The sequence below is a fragment of the Loxodonta africana genome, chromosome 1 (genome assembly GCF_030014295.1).
Source record: "Loxodonta africana isolate mLoxAfr1 chromosome 1, mLoxAfr1.hap2, whole genome shotgun sequence".
NCBI lineage: Eukaryota > Metazoa > Chordata > Mammalia > Proboscidea > Elephantidae > Loxodonta > Loxodonta africana.
The window spans coordinates 94,388,871-94,405,675 of NC_087342.1; the positions used below are offsets into that span (position 1 = coordinate 94,388,871).

At 43.4% G+C, this 16,805-nt stretch overlaps 1 protein-coding gene across 1 annotated transcript; it reads left to right on the top strand.

The window, feature by feature from the left end:
* Window positions 1-2,768: 2,768 nt before the first annotated feature.
* Window positions 2,769-5,309, top strand: LOC111748122 (HLA class II histocompatibility antigen, DP beta 1 chain-like). Its single transcript, XM_064294375.1, has 3 exons — window positions 2,769-3,150; window positions 4,306-4,552; window positions 5,030-5,309. The coding sequence occupies exons 1-3, from the start codon at window positions 2,769-2,771 to the stop codon at window positions 5,307-5,309; spliced, it is 909 nt and encodes a 302-aa protein (XP_064150445.1).
* Window positions 5,310-16,805: the final 11,496 nt, after the last annotated feature.

Genomic DNA, 16,805 nt, shown 5'->3' on the forward strand with positions numbered 1-16,805 from the left:
CAGGCTGCCGCTCAAGGCACTGGAAGGAAGACAGGGTTAGTGTCTCTAAGAGAAATGAAATGCTACCTTAGCACAGACCTCCTAGGCTAAAAGTGTTTATGGAATTCCCTGAGGCTTTTATGGTGGTTCCCAAGGCTAGCTCCACTCCCGCCTCCTGCCTGTCTTAGCTACCAGTTGTGCAGGTTCTGGCTGGGGCACATGGAGCAGTAAGAAGGACAGGGACACACACCAGATCAGCCAGATCAACTCTGGCCTTCTCTGCAGTGACAGAGGCGGTGCCCAGGCCCCCTCACACCTTCCCCCTCCTGCTGCTAGATCCTCAAGCCCCTTGACTTCCACTCAGGGAGGCTCCTGAGCAGCTGGCAGAGCATCCAGAGGACCTTCATCCAGGGCTCTGGGCTTCCCGGGTTTAACCCCACACCAATGGGGGAGCCACATGGCAGGCTTTTCTGACATCGCTTTACATCTGCAGCTGCCAGATATTGTCACATCCCCTGTGGTCTAGGATGTTGTGTGAAACATTGGATCTGGAGTTTCTAAGTCCTATAGAGAAGCTGGCAAATTTTTTGGTTTGTTTGTTTGTTTTACTATTTTATTGTGTTTTTGGTGAAAGTTTACCAGGAAATTAAATTTCCGTTTAACAATTTCTATACGTATTGTTCAGTGACATTGGTTACATTCTTCACAATGTATCAGCATTCTCGTTATTTCCATTTTGGTTGTTCTGTTTCCATTAATCTAGTTTCCCTGTCCCCCTTTGCCTTCTCATCTTTGGCCTTGGGGAAATGTTAAATATTTAGTTTCATCTAAACAATTATTTTGAGAAGCACAGCACGCACGGATGATATTATTTAGTTTATGGGCCAATCTGCCGTTTGGCTGAAAGGTGACCTCTGGGAGTGGTCTGAGTTCCAAGTTTAAAGAGTATCTCAGGGTGATAGTCTCAGGGGTTCATCTAGTCTCCACCGGTCCAGTAAGTCTGGCCTTTTTTAAGGAATTTTAGTTTTGTTCTACGTTTTTCTCTCATTCTATCTGGGACCACCCATTGAGTCTCTGGTCAGAACGGTCAGTAGTAGTAGCACCATCTAGTTCTTCTAGTCTCAAGGTAGGTGATATTGTTGTTCGTGTAGACCATTGGTTCTGTAGACAGTTTCTTCTTTGAGTCTTTGGTTGCCTTCTGAGAAGCTGACAATTTTACAGACTCCTTCAACAAAACTATGTGGGTATCAGTTAGGTCCCAGGTAGTCAGCAACTTAAAAGCAATTCCCTACCCACTCTTTCTTTATTTGAATACAAGTATTTACTGAGATTTATGTTAGCCGTTGTATAAAATATGAATAAAAAAGTAACTGGCCTTCAAAAGTTCAAGAGTAGTAAGACAGACATGAAAACAAATCATACTGTCTCAGTTTCCACTGTGATCATTGAAATAAGATTCAAAGAGACACAGAGAATATACGAACCCACTTTAGTGGTTTTCTTCATATTTGTTGTTTGTACATGGTCTCACAAAATGCATGCTTTTCTTGTTTAATGTTCCTACACAATATTGTCATAAATTTTATTGCATTTCTTGCTTTTCACTCAGCCAATGTTTCTTAGATCAGACCAAGTAGTGAAGTGTCCAGTCATTGGGTTTGTTCTAACAGCTGTGGAATGTTCCATGGTGCACGTCAGCATCATTTAGGTATTTACTCTCCCAGTAATGATCAAACTGATTGATTGCTGTCACCTCCCATTTCCCAAATACTGCTACACCCAGAGTCACCCCCTACCTGTCCCCATTTGAACCTGCATGAACATTTTTAGCTGTCTACCAAGTTGTGGAAGTGTTGGGTCATATGGCATATATCTACTCCTTATTATTATGTGCTCTGTGCTTTGAGCCCAAAACAGGAGGCCAGACAGCTCAGAAAAAGGGCCAGGTTCCCTGTTAATGAAACACAAAAGGGCTAAGATAATTGGGTTGGTGGATCTTGCTATAAACTTTTTTTTTTTTTTTTTGTACAGGAGGCTAGGAGACATATAATATAAATAATGAATCAAGTGACTTCATTACTTATTTTTAAAATAGATACCAGTCTGATAGATCAAAGGAATGCTATTGACTAAATATTCTTTTTGCAAAAAAACATTGAAAGGGATTATGCATCCTTTTGAGCAAGATGGAAAAAAGCAAAGTTCAGTAGCTTCATAAACAAAACCAACCCATTGCCATCGAGTCGATTCCAACTCGTAGCGACCCTATAGGACAGAGTAGAGCTGCCCCACAGAGTTTCCAAGGAGCACCTGGTGGATTTGAACTGCCGACCTTTTGGTTAGGAGTTAAATCTCCCATTTACTGAGTGAAAAAACTTTGAACCAGGGAGGGTCTATGATTTATCCAAGATCATATGACTGGTTATAAGAAAAAATGTGTATTTTATAACTGTGGGAGGTGACAGGTTTAGGGACAATTAGCAAAATACTTTTATATCAATACTAATCAATAATATTTTGTTGATTTGTTGATTCATTGAGAGAGAACAACAGAGAGACAAGGTGGAGGGATAGAGATAGAAAAAAAACACTGAGAAGGTGACAAAGGCAAAGTTTCTGTTTCGGCCACACTCTAAGACCCAGAGGGTGTTGCCCTGGTCAGCGCTCCCTGGTTGGAGGACAGAGGTTTTCCTCTGAGTTCTAGGACTGGACACTCCGCTAGACTGAGGATGGGATGAAAGCTCAGGAGAAAAGAGGCAAAAGAAGGGAAACAGCTACTCAACTCAGCCATGAAGGGGCCTGCTGCCGAGAAAGAGACAGAGGTGCCCTTGATGGTTGGCAGCCCGGGAGTGTGGACATCAGGGCTTCTCCTGGCTCAGCCCGGCCTGGCCCCTTGCTCCCCAGGGAGCTTTAAGTGCACCAGAGGAGGAGCGACTGCTATGAGTTTCAACAGTACCCAGCGTTTCTTGGAGCGATACATTTACAACGAAGAGGAATACATCCAACTTGACAGCAATGTGGGGGTGTTTAAGGCTATGACTGAGCTGGACCAGACAACTGCCAAGAACTGGAACATCCAGAAAGAGTTCCTGGAGCTGAGACGGCAGGCTGTGGATGTGGTGTGCAAACACAAGGACGAGTTGGACAAGGGTTTCACCCTCAAGAGCAGAGGTGAGGGGCTGGGTGGGAGAGGGAAGACCCTGGAAGTCTGGATTCAGGCAGCAGAGGAAGGGAAAGGTCTCTGCCCCTTCTCTGAGCCCCAGCATGTCCAAGGCTTGTGCTTTGAGCCCAAAACAGGAGGCCAGACAGCTCAGGAAAGGGCCAGGCTCCCTGTTAACGAAACACAAAAGGGCTAAGATAATTGGGTTGGTGGATCTTGCTATAAACTCTTTTTTTTTTTTTTTTTTGTACAGGAGGCTAAGAGACATATAAGATAAATAATGAATCAAGTGACTTCATTTCTTATTTTTAAAATAAAGATACCAGTCTGATAGATCAAAGGAATGCTATTGACTATTCTTTTTGCAAAACAACATTGGAAGGGATTATGCATCCTTTTGAACAAGATGGAAAAAAGCAAGGTTCAGTAGCTTCATAAACAAAACCTATTGTCATCAAGTCGATTCCAACTCGTAGAGACCCTATAGGACAGAGTAGAACTGCCCCATAGAGTTTCCAAGGAGCACTTGGTAGATTTGAACTGCCAACCTTTTGGTTAGTAGCTGTAGCACTTAACCACTATGCCACCAGGGTTTCCAATAACTACATAGCTGGTTAAATATTTGTTGTCAAAATAATATTAGGAGGTTTGGTGGCACAGGGGTTAAGCACTCAGCTGCTAACTGAAAGGTCAGCAGTTCGAATCCACCAGCCTCTCCATAGGAGACAGATGTGGCAGTCTGCTCCTATAAAAATTAGAGCCTTGGAAGGCCTAAGGAGCAGTTCTACTCTGCCTTCTAGGGTTGTTATGAGTTGGAATTGACTCAACGGCCATGGGTGAATAATATTAGTAGTAGCTTCTAGGTTTCTGGTGAAAGTGCTACAGAATGCTGACCTTGTTCTGTCCTAGTCTTCTCTGCTCCTTCTTTATTATGTATGACAGGTTGTTCCTATAATATTTGAATATCTAATTCTGTTTTTCTTACACTTTTCCCCATCTTCTCTCTCCAAATACCTAAATAGGTGATATATGCATTTTAAACATCTAGGAACTGATTCAACAAAGTAAACAGCTAAACACACTGTTGAACTGCCTCAGTTGTTGTAATAAGGTTCTTTTCTCACTCCAAGTCCTGCCGAAAGTGAACGTGTTCCCCTCCAACACAGGGTCCCTACAGCACCACAACCTGCTTGTCTGCCACGTGACAGATTTCTATCCAGGCAGCATTGAAATCCGGTGGTTCCGGAATGGACAGGAGGAAACAGCTGGGATTGTGACTGCCGACCTGATCCGTAATGGAGACTGGACCTTCCGGATCCTGGTGATGCTGGAAATGACCCCCCAGAAGGGCGACGTCTACACCTGCCACGTGGAGCACCCCAGCCTGGACAGTCCTGTCACCGTGGAGTGGGAGTAAGTCACTCCCCTATGCCTCTGCTGGGCCCCATGTTCTACAGAGCAGGGGATGCTCTGGCTTTGGGGTCCCCTCATGTTGTGTTGTGTTACTATACTACACATTGGGGTCACATCACCCTGGGGTTTTCCTAATTCGCCCCTGACTGTGGTTCTGAAGTGGGCCTAGTGAAGACCTGGTGATCCTAGCACGTATTTATCCCTGACCTGGGGGATCCTAAGGAATCTCTCCTTGTCAGAAGATCTGAGGAAGACAATTACCTCCCCCGCTGGCCCTCAGACGCGGGAACTGACATCTCCCTTCAGCCTGTAAGCCTGCACTTAATGGGCTGATCTGTGGGACGGCTGCTACAATCACCATTTGCATCCTGGGGGAGGCACCACCCTGAAGCCCAGATCTTTGAGGTGCTCTCCATACCTGCTTCTTCTCCACACTGAGTTAGGCCTGGCATTGTCCTCTCCCTTCTGTCTCCACAGTCTACAGATAAGACTCCAGGATCTCAGACAAGAACCTGAGAGTGTAGCAGGGGGGTCATCACTGACCATGGGTCTGTTCTTCCCAGAGGCCCAGTCTGATTCTGCACAGAGCAAGATGCTGACTGGAGTTGGGGGCTTTGCGCTGGGGCTTATCTTCCTCCTAATGAGCTTCGTGGGTTACTCTTTGCCTTTCTGCTGTCTCACTCACCTACTCTCCTGCAATAAAGAAGCTGAGGCAGAAAAGCAAAACCACAGAGCCCAAGAGGCCACTGGAAATTGATTCTAATCAGGCAAAGATAGCCGTGTGGGGAGAAAGATACCCAGACTGAAATCATGGCCCAGAAGATACCTAAGACTCCCAGTTACCCCCTCTGAGGGTAGTCTTTAAGCCTGGGCCATAGAGGTGTATCTAAGGTATGGCAGGTATGCCAGGTATTGAAGGGGGATGCCACTGAGCAGTTTCTATTAACCCTGTACAGCCCAGCATCCTTTCTCGGCACGATAGACATCCAGAGGTGTAGTAAGGGGGGGGGGGGGGACAGAGCAGGGGCACTTGCCCTAGGTGCAAGTTCAAGTGGGTGCCAGATGAAGCGCCTAATGACATTCCGAGGAGGCATCACAAATATAAAAGGTGCCTGACTGAGGCAGCCGGACAAGAGGGGAGAAGATGTTTCTGCTAACCTGTTTCAGCTATCAACATCTATCCGTCTTGAAATTGGTAGGGGGAGAAACACAACTTACAGATTATCCCCGGGCTTTTGGATTTGGGGGTGGGGGAGGCACAACTTGGAGATTGTCCCTGGGCGCTGTCACCCTAACTAGGCCCCTGTAGGGGCACAATTTCAGTGCTTGCCATAGGTGCGACTTTCTGTAGATACGCCTCTAAGGTTCATGTCTACAGATTGGGCCCTGCTATAATTACAGGCGAAAGAGGGATGGCGTGCAAGTGTTCATGTAATTTTCTAGGGTGTTGTCACTCTTTCTTCTCTCAGTGCTAAGTACGTCTTCCTTTTCCCCTACAGTTCAGGAAACAAGACCCTCAACCAGTAGGTGGAATTCTGCTTTCTTTTTCCTTGGTGGGAATGTAATTCATTTTCTTGCAACATGATTTGGGCATTTGTTGAATACTGGTGTTATGGGATGTGCCGTGATGGATCAGGAGATACCCTCAGAGATGGTACTTTTTTTCAGGCTGAGCTAATTTCCACCCAACTTCTCTGCATTTTCGTCTTTGGGTGGGTGTCAGCAATGGGCATCACTTTGCTCTACTGTCAGAGAAAACCCTAGAAACTCTCTTCTGTTTTTCATCAGATGAATACTCAACCTCTGTATATAATTTTTTTTTCTCTCCTGGGCTCTAGAGGGAAAGAAAATGTAGACTCTAAGCTTTAGATTTATTCTTCTTCTTTCAGGGCTCCTGAAATAATCTCAAAGACCACATGTCCCTTGGAGCAAGTATTTCTGATACTTCTGTTTCCAGCAACCTCCAGCCTCAAAAAGGACATTACAACTGAATTGTGCCCCTGACACCAGTTTTTGAGTCTCTTGCGTTTTAATTCAATGTGCTTGCTCTGTTTCACGTTCTCCAGCCAATAGCATGCCCTTTCCTGAGTAACATAAATTACCTAAATCCAATATTAGTGTCCGTCTTTCTTCTTGAGAGAGAGGAGGTGGTCATCTCCTTGTGGGGTTTGGTGGCCACGTTGTCAGCCATGACAGGGCCAGTGAAAGTTCTGATGATAAGCCATCGTTGTACCCAGGCACTGAGAAATAAACTTCGGGATGGCAATCAATTCTTGTTACTGAAGAGGAGGGCAACTGATAGTGGACCTCCTAAAATTGGCTCTATTTCATTGTGGATGCCCAAATTCATGTTGTACCCTCACCAGTGAGGAATGGGGCCATTGCCCCTAGTAATCCCAGATGGAAAAGACACTGAGCCTGGCTTTTGCCACTGAAAGGCATTCAGGACTGATAAAGTATGTCAACTGTTGAGATTATGTTTTCTGAGTGTAAAAATTGGTGGAAGATCAGAATCAGGACACACAGTATTTTTCTTTTTATATCACTATTTGCATCAAGACCACCCTAGAACCCCTTTCCCTGTGAGTCATACAATGACAGTTTGAAATGTCCCCAGTTTCAAAATGGTCAATAATATATTTACGCCAGCTTTTTTAGACATAGTCCTGCTTTTAGAGTGCAGTTTATTGTGATTTTTGTAAATCATTTTAATCGATGTTTGAGACCAAGACAGAAGTTATATTTGATTCAGCCATGTTTTATGGTATGATATGCCATCTAAGCCTCAATTTTACACAATAGTTGCATGAGAACTTCTGATTTCTATAATATCCATAGATTAACACCAAGATTCAAAGACAGCGGGGCCTTAACCAAGCTTAAAGAGGTTTCCTTTCTTAGCTGACCTTCTTGCAAGTGACTACAGGGAATCATTTTGATGAAATCTATTTATCAACTACAACTATCATTTGGTTTTAGTGATTTTAAATATTACTAGGTACCAATCCCAAACAAGGAACAAGTCATCCATTTTGTTGACAATTCTCAAAATTAACACTCGTATCCACTTTTATTAAAGAAAGCCGTATGTTGATGGTATATATGTTGATACACCATAGAAAATACTCTTAAATCCTAGTTTTCTGGAAACACTGGTTATTACAGAAGACATAGGGCTAAATTAATATAATTATTTATTATCCTAAAATGATTATGACAAAGACTTTATAAATCCTTTTAGCATTTTTTGAAAAGCTGAAGTTATGACAAAGAATGCAGATGAAAGCATGAGGTTTCTATTCTGGGCAGTTTCTACTTTTTGCTTAATGTCCTGAGAAATTACACACGCTTCTACTTTGCAATATTTCTAGTAGAGAGCATGGTAGCCCATCTCTCAGGACTCCAAATGAGAAAGGAGCAGTTGTAGTTTGATAACTCCATCGTCAATCGTCTTATAAAAAGAGAGAGGCAGTCCATTTTGTGCCCAAAGAGTTCACATCCAGGGATTTTGACCATGACTGAGCCTTCCACCGTCTGCATCGCCTAAGGTAAGAGAGCCTGCACTGTTTGAGATTTTGAGAAGAAACAAACAAACAAACCTCATCAACAGAAGGTTGAGAAACCAGTGTTTATAATGAAAACCAAATGAGTTGCCATCAATTCCAACTCATAGTGACCCCACATGTTTCAGAGTAGAACTGTGCTCCGTAAGGTTTTCAATAGCTGATTTTTCAGAAGTAGATTGCCAATCCTTTCTTCCAAGGCACGTCTGGATGGATTTGAACCTCCAACCTTTTGGTGAGTAGCTGAGTACTTAATACCATTTGTGTCACTAAGAGGCTCAATTGTATTTATAATACCTGATGATTAATACAGAGGTCCCCCCTTATCCAGGGGGGATATATTCCAAGACCCCCAGCGGATCCCTGAAACCTCCCACCCCAACCTCAGATAGTAGCAAATCCTATATATACAATGTTTTTTCCTATCCCTTGCTGAAGACTTCGTATAGGCTCAATGCGTTCTGGTGCAACACGATGCCATCAATTGGAAAGTGTTTTCTGTTCATGTCTTCCAATCACAAATTTAACATCTTTTCCATCTTAACTAAACACTTTATCACTCACCATGGCTGTAAGTTTTTTTACAGTTTGAGGTGTGACAGCAAAACTAGTGTGAATTTCTTTTTCATTCTTCATGGTTTCATGGATAGAAATTTCGTTCTTACTGTAGATCTTAGCAATCTCAGCATACAATTTTTTTTCTTTCCTTATTATTTCTTGAACTTTCACCTTTTCACTTAAAGGAAGCATTTTATGGCTTCACTTTGGCATACTAGAATTGCCAGCGTCACTACTCTTGCACATTGGAGCCATTATTAAGTAAGATAAGGGTTACTTGAACTTAAGCACTGCAATACCTCGACAGTCTGTCTGATAACCGGGATGGCTATACAGTGACTAATAGACCGGTAGCATGTACAGCGTGGGTACACTAGACAAAGGGACAATTCATGTTCAGGGTGGGACGGTGCAGGATGGCTTGAGATTTCATCAAGGTACTCAGAACGGCCTGTAATTTAAAACTTATGAAATGTTTATTTCTGGAATTTCCCATTTAATATTTCTGAATCGCAGTTGACCGCAAGTAACTGAAACTTTAGAAAGTGAAGCCGTAAATAATGAGAGACTACTCTGTATTAGCTTGAGTTGTAACTAAAAGAGACTTAGTAGGAAAACCCTTTTGACTGCTGACTCTTGGAGTCCTGAACATTTCACCCTCTGCCTTATAAAAAGAACCAATAAATTCAGGGCTTGACCAGGAGAAGGAGGTCTCCCCTGATTTTGTTCTGCCAAGAATTCCTCCTAACATGGTGTTGTCAGAAGAGACTCATAAACCTGTGAATTAACTCGGAAATCTAATCTTTGAGTAAGATTGTGAGACTTGCTCTCTTGGGGGTAGAGGATTATCATGTAGAAACATGGTGAGTGAATAATGTGGTACTTCTTTCCTTTCCCTATTTTATTGGACAACTTCAAGGAATTAAAACGGTGGGATTTCTTTAATTCTCATGAAAAATGTTTTTTCAGGAAAAGGCCAAATTACCCATTGCAATGAATATGAATTTTGATTGGCTTTTTAAGGCTAAACTCAACGCTGTCAAGTCTATTCCAACTCATAGCAACCCTATAGGACAGGGTAGAACTGCCCCATAGAGTTTCCAAGGAGCGCCTGGTGGATTCAGCCTGCCAGCCTTTTGGTTACCAACTGTAGCTCTTAACCACTAAACCACCAGGGTTTCCACTCATAGCTCTAACCCCAATAATAATAAAAAATAAAAAAATAGAGATTATTAAATAGACTTCTACCTCCACCTAGTGGTCAACAGTGGAATTGAACTTGGAACAGAAAATATTGTCAGCTATTTGGAAGTAACTCCAGTATTCTTCACACCAGTTAGAGAAGTTAGGCGTATGAAACAATGTGAGTTGCAACCAATATGGACAAATATGCTTTGGCAGCACCAGTGCTTCTGTGGTTTGGCCATGCATTTAACAACATCTGTGTTCTGTTGCCAAACAGATGCTAATTATATTTTTAAAGAGTTGAGTATATAGGGAACATACCGACAGAAGGCAACCCTTCAACATCTACTTGGTCAAGAGGAAGGTCTCCAAAGGTAGAGTCCTGGTATCTGTAAAATGAGCGTGATCATCAGAGAACATCTACAGCAGTGCTGTCCAGTAGAGCTTTCTGTGATGATGGAATTGCTCTACATCTGTGCTGTGCAGTAGAGTAGCCACCAGCCCCATGTGGCTACTGAGCATTTGAAATGCCAGTGGCTCGTACAATTAAGTGGCTGAAATGTTTATTTAATTTCATTTTAAATTACTTGAATTTAAATTATTATAGCCACTTGTGGCTCATAGCTACCATACTGGACAGGTAGAATACAGCTTACAATCTGCCTCTAAAAAAATGTATGTCCCCTCACACCATGCACAAAAACTAACTCCAAGTGGATCAAAGACCTAAACATAAAGACTAAAACGATAAAGATCATGGAAGAAAAAATAGGGACAACCCTAGGAGCCCTAATACAAGGCATAAACAGAATACAAAACATTACCAAAAATGATGACGAGAAACCAGATAACTGGGAGCTCCTAAAAATCAAACACCTATGCTCATCTAAAGACTTCACCAAAAGAGTAAAAAGACCACCTACAGACTGGGAAAGAATTTTCAGCTATGACATCTCAGACCAGCGCCTGATCTCTAAAATCTACTTGATTCTGTCAAAACTCAACCACAAAAAGACAAACAACCCAATCAAGAAGTGGGCAAAGGATATGAACACACATTTCACTAAAGAAGATATTCAGGCAGCCAACAGATACATGAGAAAATGCTCCCGATCATTAGCCATTAGAGAAATGCAAATTAAAACTACGATGACATTCCAACTCACACCAACTAGGCTGGCATTAATCCAAAAAACACAAAATAATAAATGTTGGAGAGGCTGCGGAGAGATTGGAACTCTTATACACTGCTGGTGGGAATGTAAAATGGTACAACCACTTTGGAAATCTATCGGGCGTTATCTTAAGCAGTTAGAAATAGAACTACCATACAACCCAGAAATCCCACTCCTCGGAATATACCCTAGAGATACAAGAGCCTTCATACAAACAGACATATGCACACCCATGTTTATTGCAGCTCTGTTTACAATAGCAAAAAGTTGGAAGCAACCAAGGTGTCCGTCAACAGATGAATGGGTAAATAAATTGTGGTATATTCACACAATGGAATACTACGCATCGATAAAGAACAGTGACGAATCTGTGAAACATTTCATGACATGGAGGAACCTGGAAGGCATTATGCTGAGCGAAATTAGTCAGAGGCAAAAGGACAAATATTGTATAAGACCACTATTATAAGATCTTGAGAAATAGTAAAAACTGAGAAGAACACATACTTTTGTGGTTACGAAGGGGGGAGGGAGGGAGGGAGGGAGGGAGGGAGGGAGGGAGGGAGGGAGAGGGTTTTTTATTGATTAATCAGTAGATAAGAACTGCTTTAGGTGAAGGCAAAGACAACACTCAATACATGGAAGGTCAGCCCAATTGGACTGGACTAAAAGCAAAGAAGTTTCCGGGATAAAATAAATACTTCAAAGGTCAGTGGAGCAGGGGCGGGGGTCTGGGGAACATGGTTTGAGGGGACTTCTAAGTCAATTGGCAAAATAATTCTATTACGAAAACATTCGGCATCCCACTTTGAAATGTGGCGTCTGGGGTCTTAAATGCTAACAAGCGGCCATCTAAGATGCATCAATTGGTCTCAACCCACCTGGAGCAAAGGAGAATGAAGAACACCAAGGTCACACGACAACTAAGAGCCCAAGAGACAGAAAGGGCCACATGAACCAGAGACCTACATCATCCTGAGACCAGAAGAACTAGTTGGTGCCCGGCCACAATCCATGACTGCCCTGACAGGGAGCACAACAGAGAACTCCTGAGGGAGCAGGAGATCAGTGGGATGCAGACCCCAAATTCTCATAAAAAGACCATACTTAAGGGTCTGACTGTGACTGGAGGAATCCCGGCGGCAATGCTCCCCAGACCTTCTGTTGGCACAGGACAGGAACCATTCCCGAAGACAACTCATCAGACATGAAAGGGACTGGTTAGCGGAGGGGAGAGAGATGCTGATGAAGAGTGAGCTAATTAAATCAGGTGGACACTTGAGAGTGTGTTGGCAACTCTTGTCTGGAGGGGGGATGGGAAGATAGAGAGAGAGGGAAGCTGGCAAAATTGTCACGAAACGAGAGACTGAAAGGGCTGACTCAATAGGGGGAGAGCAAGTGGGAGAAGGGAGTAAGATGTATGTAAACTTACGTGTGACAGACTGATTGGATTTGTAAATGTTCACTTGAAGCTTAATAAAAATTAATTTAAAAAAATATATGTCCTCTCTGAATACTCTTAATGAAGGCAGAACCATCTACAGGAGAAACTGACAGAGAACTGAAAAATGAAAAGGAATTTGAGAAGCCAGGGAGGATGGAGATAAAGGGTCTGGTCATGGCTCATTTGATTTGGGGATACCAGAATCCCAAAATCATAATAGACCCACCAGCGAGTTGATAAAATCACAAAAGAAGTTAAGAAAGTATTGATTCTAATTCAAGTTCAATTCTAGCAGATACAGAAGCTACAGTCATAGAAATAGTCTTGGCAAACCCTCAACTCATGTGGTTTAAATGTGCTGGGAGCCAAGCCTAAGGGGAACACCAAGACAAAGAGCCTATAAACTCTAAGGACACATTTCTCTCAGCACACACAGAAAACGGGCACTTTAGCAACACCCTCTTTGATTTATCCCATTCTTTCTGAGTTTGAAGAACTATCCTAAAGATCAGGCTAGTACCTCTCATGAAAAAAAAAAAAAACCAAACCCATTGCCGTCAAGTCAATTCCGACTCACAGCAACTCTATAGCACACAGTAGAACTGCCTCATAGAGTTTCCAAGAAGTGCCTGGTGGGTTCAAACTGCCGGCCTTAACCACTCTTAAGCACTGTGCCACCAAGGTTTCTAGATCCTCTCATAAAAAAAAAAGGACAGGACAAATAGCCCCTATGCCCTTCCCCCGAGACCTGTAACAACATTTGATCTGTTTGGAGACACTCTACACTCTAGTTAAGATAGTTTGGACAAAGGACGGTATTTAAGAATTCCAGGAACTTTGGGATACAGGATCAAAAGGCAACTTTTTTTAGGAAAACATAATCTAATAAAAACGAAAACAAACCCATTGCTGTTGAGTCAATTCCAACTCCTAGGGTCCCTGTAGGACAGAGTAGAACTGCCCCATAGAGTCTCTAAGGATCAGCTAGCTGGTGGATCTGAACTGCCAACCCTTTGGTTAGCAACCGTAGCTTTTAACCACTGCGCCACCACAGCTCCACATAATCTAATAAGAAGGGCTATTTTGAATATTGGAGTATATGGAAGAGACAGTATCTGAGGTGGCAGGTTGTGATAATGTTAAATGGGGATACAGTGCACCCAAAATTTTTCTGTGGTGATTTCACCTGCCCCTAAGTATGTTATTTGAATTTACTTCTTGCAATTCTGGGAAATGGGAAGCTCCCATTTCAATGAATCTCTGGAACTCCACTGTCTCATCAAAGAAAAGTAAATATGAAACAGTCTCAAGTCCCAGGCACCTACTCTGGTGCTGATTAGTGAGGAGCAAGTGCGACTCTGTTTATTCATCTAATCAATGAGTCACGAAAACTGGCGGACAGGACAGAGGTGTGTCAGACAGTTCGATGTGTCAATAAGGCATTTGTCGAATTTAGAGCCATCGCTAATGATTTCAGAAGGAAATCTGGTGTAGATTTATTTGCAGTAATACATCAATAACACAATCCAGTCATGGTTATACTTCCCAGTTTCCCACGTTACATCTGAATCTGCTGGGTACGAGACTTAATATCTTCAAAGCAGTTGCAAGAGCCATAAAATTGTTCTTTAAAGATACAGCAAAGTGGTGTTGGTCAAACGTATAGAAGGTGTCTGTTTAAAAGAAGCCAAGGAGAGTTCCACAGCAGACCACAGCAGACACCTCTTGGGGTGTCTCACTAATCCCATTTTATCTGGAAACAGTGCCCCCAGCACTCTACCCTTGCCCCAGAACCTCTTCTATTATTTCACTGGGTGCCAGCCATAGAAAATTAGTTCCCCATGAGACAGCTGACCCAAGCTAGGCCCACCGGATTGTCACTCTAGGAATCTGAACTGTGGAATGCAGAGACACAGAGGTTGAGAGAAGCTCAGCAGAGCTGTGTTCCTGGCCACGCTCTCGGGACAGAGTCCATGAGCCCCTACTCCTGAGTTCCCCAGGCTGCCCTCTTTCTTTCTTACTGGGCCAACTCTTCCTTCAATTCCTTGAATATCTCGATCTTTTTACGATAAATTCCCTTTGGGATTTAAGTTGTTCAGAATCAGATCTCGCCGTTTGTTTAACGAAAAGAAACATAAGAAGTGTGGGATTTGACAGCACTAGGATCAGAAGCGTAAAGAGGCAGCGGCGTGCCCCAGACGCCAGTGTGTCAGCAATAACCAAAGCCAGGAGATAGAGCCAAGGTAGCTTGGCCAGTTCCCCTGCTCTCCCTTTCAGTGCAAAGTCTGTCATTCCCTTACAGAGCAGGTACTATCCCCATCTTACAGATGAGGAAACATGCTTATATTAAATGAGCAACCCAGTTAGAAGCAAGCACCACTGGCAAGCTAAATGAAGGAGCTCTTCCTAGGAACACAGAGAGGTCCTCTTCCAGCCAATGCCAGTGCCACCCTTGGCCATAAATCCAACTTCTGCTCAAACCTGCTCAAACCTAAACCACCTGCCACTATGGACTTTTCTGTCTGAATCTCTTTGTCTCTGGGGCCCCAATTAAATGTGGTGCTGTTTCTCACCTTCTCCCTAACCTTAATGTTTCTGGAATATGTTCATTGATTTTTGTCTCTTGTTGGCTTCTATAGATTTTCAGTTCTGAAAAATAAGGAAAGCCTTTGGAAGTTAAAAAAAAATAACCACAACTGGAAAAGTGCAGAGTTTTAAGAAATCTTTACTGGCACTAGAGCTGTTTTAAAAAAAAAAAAAAACATTGCCTTCGAGTCAATGCTGACTCATAGCGACCCTATAGGACAGAGTAGAACTGCCCCATAGGGTTTCCGACCTTTTGGTTAACAGCTGCTCTCTTAACCACTGCGCAACTGGTGATATTGTTGATGTTGTTGTTAGGTGCCGTCGAGTCAGTTCCGACTCACAGCAGCCCTATGCACAACAGAACGAAACGCTGCCCAGTCCTGCACCATCCTCACAATCGTTGCTGCGTTTGAGCCCGTTGTTGCAGCCACTATGTCAATCTATCTCCCTGAGGGTCTTCCTCTTTTCTGCTGACGCTGTACTTTGCCAAGCATGACGTCCTTCTCCAGGGACAGATCCCTCCTGACAACTGTCCGAAGTATGTAAGACACAGTCTTGCCATCCTTGCTTGTAAGGAACATTCTGGTTGTACTTCTTCCAAGACAGATTTGTTGGTTCTTTTGGCAGTCCATGGGATATTCAATATTCTTCGCCAACACCACAATTCAAAGGCATCAATTCTTCTTCAGTCTTCCTTACTCATTGTCCAGCTTTCGCATGCATACGAGGTGATTGAAAACTGGTGATATAGGCATACCTTATTTAGTGAGGTGAACTGGCCCGCTACCTGACCCAGCACTACAGCCCAGGCCCTGGGGAGACATGAACACAACAGAGAAATAGATCACCTGTGACTTAAGCTCAAGTCTCTACAGAGTCTGAGCCCTTTATAGATGAAGTGGTGTGACCTAGGACACGACCTCTACATGAAGCTCAGCCCGCTTGAACTGTCACAATGTCCAACAGGTCCTTTATCTGTTATGCTTTGGAAAACCATCTACTTCTTGGCAATTAAAAAACCTTCAGCCTGAAAATTTAAAAAAAACAGTTGTAGAGTCAACTCTGACCCATAGCAACCTTGTGCTCCATAGGGTTTTCAATGGCAGTAGATCACCAGGCCTTACTTCTGAGGTGCCTCTGGTGGACTCAGCCCTCTAATCTTTCTGTTAGCAGCCAAGTGCATTAACTGCTTACACCATCCAGGGACTCCCATCAGCCTGGAAACAGGATGTTACTAACAGAAAGAAAAGCCAGAGAAAAGAAAACAAAATGGGTTGACATGCTTCTGCCTACTGGGAGGAGGCAGTGTGATGACCTGGCTTTCACTGAGGCCAGAACTGAGCTAGCTCTACTGTCCTGGCTGCTTGGGTTTGACCCTGAAGGAGACACACCTGTAGATGTCCCTGGTCTTCATTCAAAGCCTGCTCTCCCCCGCTCAGATGGCAGCCTGCTGGCAGAGCCTGTTAAGCTTCTATGTTCCCATGAAGCTACCCTGAAGATAAGGAAGAAGATAACAGAAAGCCAATTGCAAGCAAGAGGGTGGCCTCTGCTCATTCCAGCAGGTCTGAATTGAGTTGAAAACTGACCATGCACACTTCGTGGATGCACACTCCCTGTGCTCTGAAAGCAGGGCCTGGAAGTAGGGTGGATGCAGCCTGGAGACCCCTGCTGACCACACCAACCTGAAGGACAGGGGCTACACACACAAAACCAGGTCACTACCACCTACTACACAGGAACTG